The sequence below is a fragment of the Cuculus canorus genome, chromosome 9, assembly GCF_017976375.1.
Source record: "Cuculus canorus isolate bCucCan1 chromosome 9, bCucCan1.pri, whole genome shotgun sequence".
In the NCBI taxonomy this organism is placed as follows: domain Eukaryota; kingdom Metazoa; phylum Chordata; class Aves; order Cuculiformes; family Cuculidae; genus Cuculus; species Cuculus canorus.
Window position 1 is genome coordinate 23,847,815 of NC_071409.1, and position 19,053 is coordinate 23,866,867.

General features: G+C 41.8%; 1 protein-coding gene across 2 annotated transcripts; it reads right to left on the reverse strand.

The window, feature by feature from the left end:
* Window positions 1-1,323: 1,323 nt before the first annotated feature.
* Window positions 1,324-18,003, reverse strand: MLF1 (myeloid leukemia factor 1). Of its 2 annotated transcripts, XM_054074831.1 has the most exons (8): window positions 17,891-18,003; window positions 12,609-12,771; window positions 9,593-9,637; window positions 7,145-7,234; window positions 6,187-6,315; window positions 4,938-5,097; window positions 4,245-4,377; window positions 1,324-3,474 (listed from the first exon to the last, which is right to left on the reverse strand). In XM_054074831.1, exons 1-8 carry the CDS (start codon window positions 17,935-17,937, stop codon window positions 3,372-3,374), a joined length of 870 nt encoding a protein of 289 aa, XP_053930806.1. In that variant the 5' UTR covers window positions 17,938-18,003; the 3' UTR covers window positions 1,324-3,371. The 2 variants fall into 2 exon arrangements, with proteins under 2 accessions (XP_053930806.1, XP_053930807.1); XM_054074832.1 differs by lacking the exon at window positions 9,593-9,637.
* Between the last annotated feature and the right edge of the window lie 1,050 nt (window positions 18,004-19,053).

Consider the following 19,053-nt stretch of genomic DNA (forward strand, 5'->3'; position numbering starts at 1 on the left):
TGAGACCTCATCTGGAGGATTGTGTCCAGTTCTGGAATCCTCAGCATAAGATGGAGCTGTTGGAACGGGTCCAGAGGAGGCTACGAGGATGATGCGAGGGCTGGAGCAGCTCTCACACGAGGACAGGCTCCGAGGAGACCTTACACCGACCTTCCAGTACCTGAAGGGGCTTCAGGAAAGCTGGAGAGGGGCTATTTATAAAGGCTTGTGGTGACAGGACGAGGGGCAATGGGTATAAACTGCAGAGGGGCAGATTTAGACTGGACATAAGGAAGAATTTCTTCACCATGAGGGTGGTGAGGCCCTGGCCCAGGTTGCCCAGGGAAGCTGTGGCTGCCCCATCCCTGGAGGGGTTCCAGGCCAGGTTGGATGGGCCTTGGGCAGCCTGAGCCAGTGGGAGGTGTCCCTGCCCAAGGCAGGGGGTGGGACTGGGTGGGCTTTGAGGTCCCTTCCAACCCAAACTATTCTATGACAGGAGATTGTCTGCATATTATCTCTTGATACAAGACAGATTTATATTACAAGATAATTAAACATACAAGCCAGCTGCAGACATCAATTAATTCTCACATTAGGAAAAATTTCTTTACAGAAAGGGTTCTCGAGGACTGGAATGGTCTGCCTAGGGACGTGGTGGCGTCTCCATCCGCAGAGGGGGTTTAAAATGCAGCTGGATGAAGTGCCTGGGGACATGATCTAGTAACAGAGGTACAGTTGGCATTGATGATCATAGAATAGTTTAGGTTGGATGGGACCTTAAAGATCAACCCCCTGCCATGACAGATATAAATCTGTCGTGTATCAAGACATAATATGCAGACAATCTTCAGACATGGATGAATAGGAAGATGCAGTGTGGAGCACAGCTATGTGTTTGTACGGCCCTGAATGCTGCATTGCCAGAGCTGGGAGGTTTTGGTTCAGACAGCAGCACGAATCAGCATGGAGCACCCACAGGATGGCAGGTGGAGAGAAGGCTTACTCAAGTCCAGGTCACAGCTCACAAAAGCTAGAGTGCATGTCTATGCTCAGATACCCCCGGCTGTTGGGATCCCAGCAGGAAATGAGTTAATCCTTCATACCAGAGGAGATCCCTAGCGCTGTTCTGAAGGAGAGAAGGAGCCTGGTCGTAAGGACACTCAAGTCTCATCCTACCCATTTTCCTGCGAGCAAACTTTTTCTGTGGTAATCATATGCATTCCTCCTGAAAACAGGGGCACTCTTCCCCTTGCTGCATTTCTGCAGGTGTCACAGACAAGAATGTTTCCCAAAATAAAAAAACACATAAGTCATTGTGTGGTGCAGAGTAAGCCAAACGATAACCAGAAATAAAAAATAACTTTATTGAAGCAGTAGAGTTTCAGATGTTTGTGTAGAAGGATCTCTTTTGCATTACATTTTAGAACATTGCTTTGCATAGCAAAGTAATCTGCCATGAACTTTAGCCTCTCCCCACTGTAACTGTGCACCCAAAGCCTGTACTTGTTTTATGAATTACATAGATGTATCATGTTTTTTATCTCAGTAAAGCACAGACCAAAATCTAAGCTGTCCGATGAACACTAGTTTCTGTTAGATAGCAGCATCTCTCAAATCAAAGATTCCTTCTGAAGTTACAACATGAAAAGCTTTTCTGCTTTGTTACTGGGAAATTTAAGTGACATACCTGGAAAATGCCTCCACAGCCTTACGTTCTCAATGCCATTAACTGCAAAAATCAATGTTGTTTTTGGTGCCTGGAAGACCAGGCCCTACAGTTGTACTCTTTAAGGAGTGAACGCATCCTTTCGATTCAGTGTTCTGCAGCCTCCTCTGGGAGGCACGAGTGTGATGTCCCACCACCGCAGCCTGTCCTGGCAGAGGCTGCTACTCCCCCCCACCCCCCAGAACGGTTCAACAGCACACATGGATCGCCACCAGGATTCACTCCAATAACAGCAACAGACCATTGCATTGAACAAGTAAATAAAGTCCTTCCCTTGTCAGAACTCAACAAAAGTACTTTTGATTATTTTTGCGCATTAATAAACATAGAATTAAATACTCTTGGGGAATCTGCAGGAAGATATAATTTAAAGGCCGTTTCCTTTTTGGCCGAACAAATATTAATCTTAACTTACTAAACCTATTTTACCATATAAATAGTGCCTTTTTTAAAGCTACACTATCATTTTTTTAGCCTTGAAATACATGCCATAGTGCTAATGCTGATGTGTTACTGACTACAGAAGTTATTTACACTATGACACTGGGATCAATTCTGCGTAACAACCAGCATCTGAACTTAACACTTCTTATCCAAAGACCTTTCCTGTTCTCAGCCACAGCTGGTGTTCCCCTAGAACATCAGCATCAGACTCTTGGTAACCAAGAACTACCACCTCGAGGGAGATCAAGCGTTAGATCTAGGATCATTCTGCATCCACTAAAACAGGACAGAAAGAATAAAAACACATCTCAGCTGAGGGGGGAAATGGTTTCCGTATGCAGGGTTCTTGCCCTTCTAGAACAGAAGAACTGGTGGAATCATTCACTATCCAGTTAAACTACTGCCTACTCAACCAATTTCTCCCATATATTTATCTTGTTATTAACTAATAGTCTCAGATGAGTTTCTTAGGACACACATATTATTACAGAATAATTAAAAGCTACTACAGAGAATCTTCGATAATGAAAAATAATGGGCCACCTCAGAAGGAGGCATACGAGGATCAGAAATACGAAATGGACATTCTAGGAAAAGGAAATAAGAGATGAAAGCACAGCTCATGAGCATAAGAACACCAATTAAAATTCACTTGAAGCATTTGTCATTTCAGTATTCCTCTTGCTTTTCTTCATGTTAAATCAAGGTAAAACTGGGTATTCTATAATGATATACAGTATGATTTTAAAGACAGAGATATGCAGTGGCTACAGTGAATTCAAGTTGCTCTGTCACCTAGAAAATTAATAATTATTTCAGCCACACAAAATGAGAATTTACTTTCTGTGCAGGCTATAGTGTGTGGGAAAAAGTAGTTTCATTACCAGGCTTAATAAAAAGCATTAGATTGGTGCAGTTGTAGGAGAAAAATCTGGCAAATCAAAGCAATTTTTTAAACAGAATTAGTGATAATTCATTAAAGTGCTTTTAAGGGGAAAGTTGTTGGTTTTTTTTTTAGTTTACTGGAACTACATGATTTAACCAAGGATTTGAAGTTGTAAGGAACATTCAGTTGTCAAAAGATCAGAGTAGCAAGGCACACTAATACTAAAACAAAACACAGAGATTGGTCATATATACGTGTGTACTTATATGAACATAAGCAACGCAGCACCATTATCTTCTCTGAAGAAACTCCATTCACATGGAGAATGGAAGAGATTTATTTTTTGCTGCTTTTGATGGGAACATGTGTTCCTTTCACACTGAGGTTCTCCACAGAATCTCTGGCTTCCTTAGAACCTGCAATTGCACGTGGTTTCTCTCTGAAACAAACAACAACAGTAGTCAGAATTGCCATACAGGGGTATGGAAATACACACTTTGTTAATTACTTATGTGGAGGTAAAGTTATTGTAGTTGTAAGACAAATTTGACTCTCCCTCCAAAACAACTTCCAGTGTTACCACCACAGAGTTGGATGTTTCCTCATCTTCCACGCTTGAAAACAGCAAGCTTAGTTTGAAGAATTAAATGGATAGTAAAGTAGCCTCTGTGATAAACCTCTAGAACTGAAGAGGTGCCAAAAGGAAAATGCTCTGTGTAGTTTACAGAAGAGAATATTTCCCCTCTGTGGCATCCTCTACCAAACATGCACTTGATAAAGGCATCACAAATCCCATGGAAAATATGTCAAAAGGAGGAAAACCTCCATCCCAAAACCTGGTAGAAAGCAGTAGATGGTATGGAGAGCTTGGTAGATGGCAGGGGAGCTTCTGTGATTACAGATAAAGTCCCAATTCCTTCACAGACTTCCTAATTTTAGGATTAGAAGACTCATTTAAAATCTAACCCTAAGAAGAAGGGCGTCTATCAATTCATTAAACAATTTTTAAAGTCAGAAATGATAATTTCTTCAAAATTTAGTTAAAATACTGCCTTACACTGTTTACTGTGTATAAGAAAAGAGGGAATAAAACGTGCTATTTCTCCCCAGACTGCTAGTAAGCACCGTTTATTCATGCACAGATTGCTTCAGAACTGGATTTCCATTCTGCTGCTAATATTTCCTTATTCTGGTAGGAAACTATTTTACCTTTTTAATCCATCTTCCTTGGGGATATGATGAATACTTCTGTATTTTGGAGTTTCTATATTGCACCTAGATCTAGATGGCCTGAACTTCATAATCTCTTTCTGCCACTCTTCATCAAAGGTCTGGGCCTCAGCTGAAAAACAGTTAATAAAAGCACACATGACAGGAAAAACGCACGTAAGGAAAATTGGGGATTTAGAACAGCATTTTTTAAACTTGCGGTCCATGACTCTCCACATGGCCTGTGATCTGGAAAAGACAGTTAGGAGCTTATTGCCAGTAAGCTTATCTTTGGAGTATAAAAATAAACCTGGAAGTTACCGTGTTGTAAAAGTATATACACATTAAAACCACACATCTCTTAAATAAGTTATGTTCTATCAGACACAAACACAGAGCAAACAGTAAAATTCTGTTAAAAGTTTGTTGGAAACCATAAAATATCATTAAAAGTACTTTCAAATATGAGCAGCTATTGTACAAGTTAACAGTACCCACTGCATTATAACAGATTTTCAAGCCTAACTGGTTAATTTTGGTTATCAAAATTTATATCAACTAAGGAAAGCTGAATTGCAGACTTGGCACTTTCTGAAAGACAGCTCCTTTAGAGATGTCTCAAGCTGTAACTTCAAAATTGGTGTGTGAAACAACAGCCTAAAGCCCATTAGAGAGCTGAATAAAAAGACATACTTTCATCCAGGTTGATGAATTCTTGGTTCATTTCTTCATCACCAGTCTTTCTGTTCTTTGATTTTTTAATGACATGAGCACGATCATTAATGTGATGACCAATGGCCATTTTTTCCAGTCCACTTTCAGAATCCCTAAGTGCTTTTCTTGTCTCCTTAACCTGTACAAAAAACGGGAAGTGAGTGCCCTTTCAAGCAAAAAAAAGTTCAAAAAGTTTTAAAAACTGTAATTTTCTTCCCCAGAGGTCTCACAGCTTTTTTTTTCCAAAAGTTAGGGTTTAGAGGCTTTTCCAACAGTCTCATTTGCTAGTGTTGGCGGGAAATACATCAGCAAAGCACAGATCAAGTCTATTTTTTTTTTTTTTGGCTAACAGGCAGAAAGATTAAACAAGAACACTTAAAACTTCTTAAGTAACATGGACACTGGATACGAATTATTGGGAAAAAAATCATCTAAATATACTACACGCAGACAGGTCTTCAACATTCACCTTGACAACAGAAAGAATAACAGCCCATGCTGATATTCTCAGCATGAAGGGGCAAGTAATTACTAGGTTGTCATGTTGACTGGCTTGAAACCCAGGGAACCACTTATCACTGTGTTCGTAGGTATATTATTAGAACCTTTCTGATAACTGAGTGTCTGCTTGAGCTTGAACATATCCCACAGCCAATCATGCCCAATGGCCTTTTCTGCTTGCATATAGTCTTTCATGAACCCTGCTTCAGGGTTCAAATTCAAATTCAAATTTCTTAGCAGCACTAGATGCAACAGCTGCAAGGAAGTCAACGAAAGGGCATCTTCATCTGAAGCACGAGGTAAGCATTTAAAAGTGCTTAAGTAAAGAGGAAGATTTGAAGCCGTGTTTTGCATAAACAGACTGCCTCTTGCCATCTTATGTTTTAGACAATTTTAAATGTACAAGAAGAGGATTAATTATAGCAAAGAGAGACATTGCAGACTGCCTTGAATCAGCTGTTCTAGCACTCAATTTTCCAGTCTTTGATAGGCATACAATTTATTTAGATATATACTTAGAAGCATACAAATTACATGGAAGAGAACAGCACTTTAGCTTGAGAAGCCTTTAATATAGATCAATGTTTAAACAGACACATAATTTAGAAAATTATAAGAGTAACTGTCTCCAGTAAAAAGAACCTGAAGGAAACTGCGGTTTGGTATAGATGAACTTAGATTCTCAACATTAGGTGCCACCATTTTACTGCATCTCAGCAGTACTTACACCTCCTGGAGCTGTGCGTGTCTGAGCAGAAGCTTGGAAGACTTTTGGTGGTTCATTCCCTACTTTGGAGTATGTCATCACAGAGGAGGAGCTGAACGTGTGTACATCTGAATTGACAGACAGGTCATCCTACAAGCAAAGGAGACATAAACAAAAGTTAAAACCTGTGGATAACAGGTACTTCTTACATTCTGAGACTACCTTGTCATTATGATAAGGAATACCCCTCTGAAAAATTAACCCTCAGTCCTGCCACCACAGATATGGCTGTTGGAAAGAGACCCTGGCATTTGATATGCCCTGACTCTTGTCTTAGCCTTGTCTGGCCACAGGTTTCCTGTGTCAGGCACCACAACCACAAATAAGAAGCACGGGCAGCAATAAGCATCTGCCTAAACGTACAGTTTAGTAATGAAGATAACCTATAGCATCAGTCTCGCCTAATACATTATATAATAAGGTGTATGAAGTGTTCGGGTGAAATAGGACTTGAGCAACAATAGTTACAAGGCATTTTACAAGGCCAATAAAACATAGTAAGTATACCCAGCAATACTTAAGTATCAGTGTTCTCTTCTAAGACTGAAGACAGAGGAAAGACGCAGCACTGACAAGTCAGAGTAAAGTCATACAGGGCGGCATTTGGGTGTCTGCAGTTTTGCTAGCTTTAAGTGTACCACAACACTTTAAACTGCTCCTTCACTTAAGGTGTTAGTTCTGGCAACAGCCAGAGACCAGACAAACGACAGCAGTTCTAACTCCTAGAGAATCGCATACATTTATAGTATGGTTGTTAGCGAGTAATCAGTGACAGCACAGAGAATACAGCCAGGGTGGGCAGATTCTTACTCCCTACTTTAGACTAGTAACCTTTTTCTTGGCAGTACTTCGAGTAATATTTTAAACAACTGTCATTCTCCAATACAAATAATTTTAGAACAAATCTTTAAAAACTTACAAATTTTCTTTGCATTTCCAGCATACTGTTTCTCATATTGGACATCATCCTGTCCATTGCAAAGAAAGGTTCCCCAAAATCTGGATCCGGCTACAAAGAAAAGACATTCAAATTAAACCAAAGTTTTCTGACTCTTCAAGTTCTCAGGCTGGTTGGTTGTTTTTTTTTCACATGCATTTTTTAATGTAAAACAGACCATCAAAAAGGTTTTCACAGACTGTAATTCACAGACAAGCGAAAATGCACCTTTTTGAATGAAAAACTGAAACATGGGGAGCTTGATTGCTAAGTTGGAGATGCTGGAAAGATGGAAGTGAAAGATTTGACACCCAAATGTCAAAATAAGCTCATACTACGGCCAATTTACACGAACTATTTTTGTGCACCTTCTAACATAATGAGCTTCTGCTGTCAAAAGTACCATATGACCCCCCCTGCCTTATGATCTATTGGCTATCAAATTACCTCTATTATACAAATCCCTTAATCCACATGGAATCACACTGAAAATGTAGCCCAGCAGACACAGCAGGCCCTTTGCAGGAGTAGTGCAAGTTACTCAAAGGGCAAGGTGGAAAAGCACAGAACCATAACTTGGTATTTTAATGGCAGCTTAATTACTGGACGCTATAGATGTATTCAACAAAACATTCATTTCTTAGTTTTACACAAAAGCAGAAGATCCAGTGCTGCACAAAGGATAGCTTAAGACAGCTTTGCATGCACAGCATTTTATTAGTGGCATATACTGACCAAAGTATACTCTTCCCAAAGGTACCTGATGGAAGCTACCTTTGGGAGAAAACAAAGCAAACAAGAAAAATAGAAAGAGAGGGAGACAGAAGGTCAGGAAAGGGTCAGCTCTCCTAAATGACCATCTGGGAAGACAGCAATGCTGTCCCAAAGGAGCACCCTCCCCTGGGCTCCTCTCCAGTGCAGCAGGTGGCAATGATAAAGATGATTTTTGCCATGCCTTTCCCCTCCTACTGTGAACTTTTCCTCAGGACCTGTTTAAGCTCCATACAGGGCTGCCTGGCACCTGACATGAGCAGCCCTAGTTGGCGTACACTGTTAAAGAGCAAACACCACACACTGGGTTGTTGGGAGCTTCCACACGCATGCACGCCTAGCTGCTTCCCAAGACAACTGCTGTGCCACCACTACACTCTGGTTCACAGCTACAAGGCTGTGGGAAGAGTGGGGAAAACAGCTCCCGAGGGGATCTGCAAAACCCAGCAGCTTTGGTAAGAGGCAGTCTACCAGTCTGCATATAGCAGCTCTTTGCACTGCTAAGGTGCTACAAAACACCAGGATGCTAAGCACAACAGCAAACACCCCACATTCCTCCAACTACTGGAGACAGAGAATTAAATTCAAATAACTTGATTTAAATAGCGATCTATTCAAAAGTTTAAAAATGAAACCTGCCATTTAAGCATAAAACTAAGTAAAATTTAGGTATAGAAAAATCTTTCTTGAGCAGCAAGAATCTGAATCTTTAAGGGCTACCAAAACCTCTGGGCAGTAATTATAGACTATTTAGGGCATCAAATCATTGCAAATGTCAGTAACCCCAGAAAACTCCCTTCTACAGTTAGAAATCTGGATGTTGAACCATTGGCGTTACAGAGCAATCTGCTGTACCTATAGAAACTACGCCATAGCTCGGGGTGGGTGTATAAAAGCACAGCCTGTGTACTTAACAGAAAAAGAACACTGAAGAGCTAATACACTTCTTGCATACAGCAAGTTGCTAACTTATGCTTCTGCAAAAGATAACTAAACAAGTCATACTTTCAGATCTGAAAGTTCAAAGACCCAACTACCTGCTCGGCCAGCAAGAGCCACTCTCTAAACTACTTCTTTTCAATCTGAAAACTCTTTTAAAAGCCTTCCAAAGGAAACAAAAACCTCCACATGGGTCGTAACAATAAACTTGCTTTTCCTGAGGTACTTTTTACACATCTCTTGCACAATATTCAAACTAAACTGAAAAGCATTCCAAGCTCAGTTCCTGGGAAATTCTGTCTCCAGAAGTTGGTCCATCTTAGCTGTGACCAGTGCTCTAGGTGTTGTTCCATAACCACAAACACACCCCAAGCCACCAGCATCCATCTACAGGCAGCACTGAGCTTGGAGTCTCTCTCCAGGATTTGCTCATTCATACCCATCAGAGATGAAGCACCAACAGATACATCGCTGAGCAGAAAAGTCAGCGCCAACTAATAACTTTTCCAGTCTTGCCAACAGCATATTTAGTTTACCCATTTTCATTTAATAAGCAAAAATAGTTCAAGAAAGATTTATTATTATATCACTCCATATACCTAAATGCCAACAATAGCAGTTTGCAAGCACACAATCTAGCCTTTGTCCATGCTTTGGTTATGCAGACAGTATGCACATATTAGCAAGGGCTACAAGGATTGCTGCTCCCGAGATACTAACCACTCTACCAAAGCCTGCAAAGGGCATGAGGGAGCAGCTCGTCGCCTGGAAGAAAAAGGACCAGCGCTTTTAGTTACTGTACCTGTTACCAGACACAGCAGAAGTATCGAGTGCACTTTCATACACAGCAGGTGACATTAAACATTTCTGATTGATTAAAGGCAGTCACTCAAGAGGACCCTGGCAATTTATAAAGTGCAACGACAATATTATATCAAGCAGTCTCTGGGTATAAAGAAGTAATATATTTCTGCTAATTGTATTGGAAAGCGATAGCTGTCATCATATTTAATAAGTCATATTCATATGTAGGTACTAGAGCATTTAAAGGTAGAAGATGAGAAATATTCATATCTTAGCAACCTTTGTACTAAAATTATTTAAAATGTGGCACACTGCTCCAGACATCACCCACTTCTCTGAAAACACTTAATTCTACATCATCACTGAAAGTTGATTAAAAACAATAAATCAATAGTCCCCTTAATGTAAATTTATGTAATTAAATTTCAGAAGGCTGGCATACAATTTTATAGCTTAAAAAAAATCAAGTGATGCAGCTGACCCGTTCACAAGCACTTTTTATGTATTACAAGAGATTAATATGAACATAAAAGATATTTCTCTAAAATATCCATACATCTTTTGCAATTAACAAAATGAAATCTAATTTGTCCAGCAATTCCAAAGGTCATTGCAAACAAGTTCTAGGTACAACTATGATCATACACAGAACTACCCAAAGACATATCCCCCACAAGCAAATTATATTCATCTGCAGTTGTATAAATAGATGTAGCTATAAACATCGGCAAATGCAGTTCCTGTTTGACCAACTGGTATTGAATATCCCTATATGACAAGGCAATGACAGGCTGGAAAACACATTGATGTTTCCAGGAAACTAAGACTGGAGAGTTACATAAAAGCTTACCTAAGGAAAGACTGATTAGATAGAAGCACCAAACACTTCACAGCAACTCTAAGTACAAAACGAAGAACTTATCCGGTCCTTGAGTACCTTTATGAACTCTTTCAGACCGCAGTTCTGTCTGATATTTAGTGACAGAAAAGAACACATCAATTGCAAAAGGATATCCTCGGAAATAAAGTTAACCACAAAACATTTATAAACCTTTTATTTTAGACTACATACTAAAAGTTGTTAAATAGTTAGCTATGATACGACAATCAGATACCCAAACAAAACCAAATGACGGCATCTCTCAAGATGTTTTATCCTTTCCTTCTCTCCCTCCAAAAGGCTAAAAACTGACACTGCAACCCCACTTGAGAAAGGAAGAGCATTTCAAATGTCAATGCTATATTGGTGCACACTGAGATGTTGCAACAAATTTTGTCCCTTGTAAAGGGATTTTAGGCATTCTGTTGTTTAAGTAAACACAGAATTACAACATCAGTAATCGGTATGAGTAATTTTAACAAGGCCTATTTTACATGGTAGTAAAGATATCCATCTTTTCCTCCATAATCTAACTATTTTAAAGTGCTTGAATCATTTCTAGAGAGAAATCAGTAAAGGCAGTTTGACACTACAACAAGGCACAAATAATCAGTGCTGAGTCTTCTGTGACACCTGGCAACTCTTAGATGAAAGATGAGGAACATTAAAAGATACTGGAAAGATTTTAGCAGGTGTGGAATTCTTCTGTGCTTATCAAAATACCACAGCACTCTTGCACCTTCAACTCCTTTCTGTAACTACAGATAAAGGTTTTCTGTGCCTCACATTTACCCCTCACCGCCACAAACAAAAGATACAAACCCCCAGGATACTAGGGTAAGGTTTAATCTATTCTTTTGCTAAAGGAAAAAAAGTCTGATGCCTTTTGATGGATCTACTTAACCCAGGCCCAAGAATCTTCTTCAGCAGAGGAAAGATCACACGCTAATTAGACACCTCAACATCTGCGTTTGAAACTAACCGGCAACACATGAGCACAGAGAAAAGAATCTGACAGTTACCCTTTTGACTTGTAGGTGACAGTCTGTGTTTCAGCTATGTTTATTAAGCTCTATCTTGGTTTGAGCAACCGCCACCAAATCTGGCCAAGTTCCACAAGCCCTTGTAATCTGTTCTGCCTTCAACTGCTTTTTAAAATCAAATGATTCATTCAAGTGAGAGATCATTCAGCTGCAAAATATTTAGCCTGGCAGAGGGAGAGAAACCAACTTCAAACACATATTCTTTCTAAACACAGCACTTAGGTAAGGTTTAGCTACAGGAGCATAGGATACAATTGTCTTGCATGCCCGGAGAGCTGAAAAGATACTTTATGTAAAAAACTTCTCATCTTTAGGGGGAAATGTACAGAAAAACTAGGCTTTGCATCAATATCCCTGCTCTTTAACTCTTCATCTTGCATCTAGAGGAAACTTAACCAATCAGGCCAAATACAAAGTCTTTATTTACAGTTGCAAAGTTGACGTAGGGTTTAAATATCTTGAGCAGACGCTACTCAGGTGGCTGAAACACAGGTTGGTGTTAAATCAAACTAAGATAATTAACTACATACAAGATGCTAAAGTGCAGAGCAAAGGCAAAAATATCAGAGTACCATTTTAAGTAAAGCTAGCATAAAAAAAAGCAGTAAGTGTCCAGAGAGGGCTCTGTTTGGACATTTTTAACATCTTTTTGCAATTGAAACATGTAATACTTAATATTTATTAAACCAAACATCTGACAAATGTTTTGTTAGTTTCATTAAATTTTGTATATTCAACAACACACAAATTTGTTATCGTCCTAACAGAAACAAGTTAAGTTTGTCAGTGTCAGTAAAAAACGCTTAAACAACAGGACATTAAGGAACAAGAAGAGATATTTGTCCCATTTTACTCAGCGATGAAACAACCTGACCAGGGTTGCAATAGCTGAGCCAGGCCTCACTTTCTACTGGACCAAATCTAACAGAAATGGAAAAGCGAACTCAATTACACTATCAGTAAATGTAAATTCCATGTAGAAATCCTTAGAGATTAAGAAAATACTTACTCTGCGATTTCCTCTTAGTGCAACCTGAGAGTCCGGGTGTGCTCTTTGATCTGCTGTTCTCTCCCTGCCATCTGTTATACTGAGAAACGGATCTCGTCCAAAAGGATCAGAAAAGCTTCTCATCATCTGCCGCATATATTCATGGTGTGCGGCAAAGGGATCACTGAAAAAGAAGTATTTCACATAGAAAGTCAACAGGTTTTATTCCAAGGCATGTAAACAAGCTCTGAAATTTTTGCAACTCAATTTTTTACATCACTCCACATGATTCTTTATTCAAAGTATCTATTTTACTAGGACCCAACTGGGCAATCGCTTGTTGCTCACAAATTCTCACTTTTTTCACTTGCCATCTCGCAGGCTGGTAGGGTGTTTTAGTTCTGTTCTCTTCCCAGCTGCTTCATTGCTTTTTCTCTTCCCTCATCTTTTCCAAAAATATTCCATCTTTAGCAGCCACCTTTCACTCCAGCCTATGTTTACTATTTGCCAGCTCCTACAAAGCAGACCCATATTTATAACTACTTCTACTTCCCAATATTAAGAGAATTACATTTTTTTTCCCCTCTCCTATTCTCACATTTTGTCTTCCAAAGCTCAGCATGGCACTACTCACTGAGCTCACCATGTCCCACTAGATTTCCCTCCTCACCCCTCAAATTTATTTTGCTGGCTGCTTTCATTGTTCTTTTCATGCTCCTTGACGCACATGCTTAGAAATGTATACCATCCTCTAAGTTCAAGCTAGCTCCATCTCCTTTACTTTTAGTCACCCACTATTGCAAGTATTTTTACTTAAGAAGGAAGGTGGGGTGCTATTAAATCTATCAATTTCCTGGCACTCCCCAGACGCCTCACACCCTTCTCTCCAGGACATCACAACCTTTCCCATCATCTCATGCCTCCATCAAGAAAGGCTTCAGGTTCTTCCTCCAACTTCCTCAATACCCAATCATATCTTGAAAGTCTCCTGAAGAGCTTTTGTGTTCTCCCCACTCCTTATCTCCAGTCCCATGAAAACCAGTTTCCACACCCCATGCCTCTTTACTTTGTATTGTCTCTTGTGCCTAAGTTGTGTTCAATATATATTTCTTTTCAAGTGAAAAAGAAATAAGGTTACAAACAAAATGTTGCATTAATTTTCAAACAAGGCTTTTTAAGCCAACATATCCCTTTAAGCTACACACATATGTAACTCAGTTCAGCACAGACCTCTATAGGTTAGAAGCAGTTTTACCAGTGTCACCAAGCAGCCCCTAATCTACTTGACTCTCGTGACTGCTAGCTTTAACTCCAGCCCTAACACGATAAGCAGCTCACACACAGCAAGCGTCCTCTTGCTCTTCACAGGATGAAGAACAGATGGAAAACTCACTGCACCAGCCAAGATGAAGGAAGCACACAAGCACTACCACAGTTTACGCATACCTTCATCAAATCTATTTTGACACCACAAACTTCAGAGAGGTTTGGTTATGACAACACAAACAAGCATGCATTGTATTCCATCTGTAACCTCTGCATAAGAAAACTTATCCCCAGCCTCTTCCATTTCAAAAGTAGTAGGACACTCATAAAATAAGTTACCTAGAACACATTATAAGCAACACATGATTCCACAGATTTACTGTAGATAAGAAAAGCTGATTGAATTTAGTGTGCGTAACATACTGTAGTACATCTCACCAGACATAAAATAATGCTCATGAAATTGTCCTTTTGCCTTATTTCAATTTCTCTGGCAACTTCTCTTGGCTATTCACCCTCCACTACATCTACATCTAAACCCGTCGGTCTTTTTTTTAAAAAAAAAAAAATCAAACAATTTAGAAACATGGCTTCTTATAAGCAGAGACAGGGAAGTAAGAGATATACTGTGGAGTGACAGATTTAGGAATAGAAGTGAAGTCTCCTGGTTCCCTAGGGACATTTTAGGGAGCCACTCAGAAAGACTGAGTGTTGTCAAGCCTTGAAAGAAATACTACAGTTCCAGTAGGCTTGGGAGTAGGGCAAAACCAATGGAAAGTTAACAGAGAATCTGCCTGGAAGTCAAAGCTTCGGAGGAATTACACCTACCATCCCAAAGGCCATGATGACTGAAAATCAAACCTGCTCATAACCACAAAAGCAGCAGGCCACACACACACACACACATATATATATATATTAATTTTTTTTTTACAGGGCAAAGCCTCTCTCCAGCAGAGGAAGACAGGTTTTAAATTCTTTGCTCCCATCACACAATTTATAGGATGGCAAGAGGTACAGAACACTTCAGTTTAATTACTATTGATCACATCCGACTTGAAATCTGACCATATTTAGGGGTGGAAAAAGATACTTTTGATGAAAAGGACATGATCTCTGCATATTTTGCACTATTATAGCATAAAACTGATGAGGAAAAGGAAAGGGGGTCTTATAAGGGTTTTGCAGACAATCTGTGCCCTTGACATGTTAAGTACATTCATTTATGTTCAAAACTAAGCTCTGAATGGAGATAAACCATTTACACATTTGTTGTTCCACTATTCAGCAGTAACAAAATTTCATCTAATACGTCATTAATCTGACCTTCACCTGACATTCGGGTGTTTGCAGGGATCAGTGTTCAGCCTCCAAGACTGTTACAGTCTCTAACAAGTATGACTACTTGAGAAAGAGACGTGAAAAATAAAAAGGCTGATGCTGCTAACACATATGCAAGTGAGGATTTTCACCAAGATGCATCTTGCTTGGTAAGTTCTTGTACAGTTCAGGTTCTATGTTCCAGCCAAAACTCTTCAGGGTTTTACAATAAAAGTACAATGTCACTCCCTACTTCAGTGTATGCTTCTGGTCAGTTGAAAATCAGTGTCCCAGAACAATAAATCCAGTTTATTATTTTTGAAAAAATGTGCTTTGTACTATATACAGGGTTTTTACTTAGTAAGTTATGCAAGCCTGAAGTTGCAGAATACCACTAGAGGCAACACCTGGAACGATAAAACGGTCATGGTGATTTAAAAATGGAGCCCAACTGCACTTGGCAGAGGGGATAAACTCCCGCACACATCCAGACGATTGGGGCTGTGGCTGAGCACCACGCTGGCTGATCGACTCATGCTGCCCCAGGACAGCTGCTCACAGATGGAGCACTATTTCCAGTTCAGCACTCCAAATCTCTCCTTGTGAGGCAACAGAAGCCTACTATTACGCTACTTTGGAAGCTAATCTTATCTGAAGTAATAAGCTCATTTCCTTAACTACATGCAAAACAGATTCACAAGGACAGTGCCAAGAAAATGAATCTCAATCTCTCTCTCATCTTTCACACACACTCCCTTCCTCTGTTGTCTGCAATCTTTTTTTTTTCCCAACTTTAAACTGCAGCAACAGCAGCTACAATAAAAATGAAGAAATAAAATGTCTAGGTAATAGAAGAGCAGCTGATATTACTAAAGCACGCTACAAATTACTACAAATAAGACTTAATTGTCATTATTATTATTCTAATTTCACGGAGGGGATTTGTATAGTCTAGTTTTCTATAGAGCGTGTCCTGCATATAACTAAAGAGTTGTTGTAATAGTGTGCACATTCCTAGAAACTAAGTGTACTAAATCCATCTTGCACAGCTTTACCAACTATCCCACCCTCAGGAACATACGTTTGCAGCTAAGCAGTAGATTCTCCTTTAAGAGGTACAAACACAACCTCAGCTAGAATATCCTGTAACCAAGAGATACAGTCAACAAACCCACATCACAGGGCCCAGATGCCTTTCCCCTCCTGTCTACCCACCTGCACTAACCCTTAACTTTGCCTCAAATAAAGCTCCACGTAGCAACTGCCACATATTTAGAAAAACTAAAATAATTCAGGCTCCTTGGAGCTCCCTGATCCCATTCTTACCTGCTACAGAGCACCGTTTCTGATAAAAGACTTAAATTTGGGCCAGACAAAATACTTCAGCAGTTTTGGCCATTGCAGCACTCCTGGCGAGCACACAGTACATCAGCTTAGGTTCCAGTGGCAAACGAAGATATCCACAGGAACTAAACTGAAGTCAGAATTTAAGACACAGATGAACTCTACCTCAAGCACTAACACTGTGCTCATGGTATAAGAACCAAAGACATTTGCTGAGCTAAAAGCATCAACACTCCCTCAGGAAATCAGCACAAGTAGACAGACAGTTAGTTTACCTTTAATGATCTCAAGCACAGGTTTGCTAAGTTTTAACACAAGAACCTGGTGTTTTCTCTAGTGTAAGCATTGATAACAGGAGCTCAGAAACAGTCTGCTGCAAAAGACCCCAAATGCATCTACAAAAGCTAGGACATCCATCACCTGTCCACTTCTTAAGAAACTGAAGAAATAACAAAATTTAGGTACTCAAGCTAATGGAGGTGAAGACTTCTCAGTAGATGTTCCTATGGAATGATGATGCAGCTCTCCACTGCCCTGCGAGGTAGCAAGCATTACTGGAGAGGGGAAGCAGAGCCAAGACTGCTATTTCAAATTACTGGCAACAATTTAAGCCCCTCCATAGTTTTCAAGGCCACTTGACATCATCCTTTTGGGTTGTTGGGGAACATGGCTGTGAACCCCAGACCATTAATTTCTCTCAGCCCACCCCCAGGGCTGCAGGCTCCCACCACCTTAGACCAACCTTGCCCCCCCAACCCCACCACATGAGACCCACCTCGCTGGGGCCCCCACTCCCCACCACCTCAGACCCATCCTGGCAGGGTCTCCCGCTGCCATGTCCCCCTAGCAGCTCAGAACCCCCCGAGACCCCCACCTCAGAGCCCCCCTCCCCCTGCGACTTCAGGCCTCCTCTGAGACTCCTCCCCTCCTCAGAGCCTTCCTGAGGTACCCCCCAACACACACCCCTCAGACCTCCCCAGTGGGGTCTCCCGCTGTCACGGCCCCCCCAGCAGCTCAGACCCCCTGAGCCACCCCCACCTCAGAGCCCCCCCTCCCCCTGCGACCTTAGACGCCCCCTGAGACCCTCCCAAACGCAGAGCCCCCCGAGGCACACACCCCCAGCAGCTCAGACCCCCTGAGCCATCCCCACCTCAGAGCCCCCCTCACTCTGCGACCTCAAACCCCTCCCCGAGGCTCCACCTCAACTTCAGAGCCCCCGTTCCTCTGCGACCTCGGACCCTCCCGCCACTGTCTCCACCCCCCCTCGACCTCTCCCCGCCACCTCAGACCCATCCCGACGCGGTCTCCCGCTGCCACGGCCTCCCTCAACCTCAGAGCTCCCCTCCCTCCGCCACCTCAGGCCTCCCCCTCACCGGAAGAACGGATCCTCCTCGAAGCAGCGCCCGAGGCCCCCGAACATGGCTGCACCGCGGCTCCCGCCGGTCTGAGCCCCGCCAACCCCCTCCCACCCCCAACAACCGCCGCCGCGCACCGCCCACGTGACCGCCCCCCAGCACCGCCCACGTGACCGCCCCCCCAGCGCCGCCACTGGCAGCCGCCGGGCGAGGAGGGGCGGAGCTTCCCGCGCGCCGCCGTTGCCGTGGCAACCGGCGACGCCACCCCGCCCCTCGCTCCGTGTGTTTTGGGGTCGGGGGGGGGGGGGGGGGTTTGGTCCATCCTCGGGGGGAACGGTGTCCACCTTCCCCTGCAGAAGGGCTTGGGGGTGCTGGCTGAGCAGAAAGTCGTGGAATAGATCCTCCTAACAGCTCTGCTGGAGGAGGGCAGGGAGGGGACCAAGGGCACCCCCTGACCAACCAGCCCAGTGGCTTTTTCCCCTCCCTAGAACTGCCCCATTCCTGGAGGTGCTCAAGGCCAGGTTGGATGGGCTTTGAGCAGCCTGGTCCAGTGGGGAGTGTCCCTGCCCATGGCAGGGAGTGGAACTGGATGATCTTTAGGGTCCCTTCCAACACAACCCATTCTATGACTCTATGAAAAAATCAAGTGTTCAGGGTGCTACAGCGTTTGTTTAATTTGCAGTGCTCTCAGTTTTATAATTCACGAGGGTTTTTAAAATTATTTGGATTCTCTTTAGAACTTATTTAAATAAGAAGCATATGAATATAGTGAAAGTACATTGTGTTTGGGTTCAAAAAGAAAATAGCCTGACCAACCTACTGGTCTTTTATTATGGGGTGACCACAGCAGTGGACACTGGGAAAGCAAGGGATGCCATCTCTATTCACTTACAAATTGTCACACTGAGACTGATTTTATCACTCTGGGACTGTCTCTTTAAAACCTGGATAATAAAATACATTTATCAAGTAGCAGAAATGTGCAGTATAAAGTGATCTTCAGTACCTGAAAGGGGCCTGCAAGAAAGCTGGGGAAGGATTGTTTACAAAGGCTTGTAGTGATAGGACCAGGGACAACGAGTATAAACTGGAGAGGGGCAGATTTAGACTGGACATAAGGAGGAATTTCTTCCCCATGAGGGTGGGGAGGCCCTGGCCCAGGTTGCCCAGGGAAGCTGTGG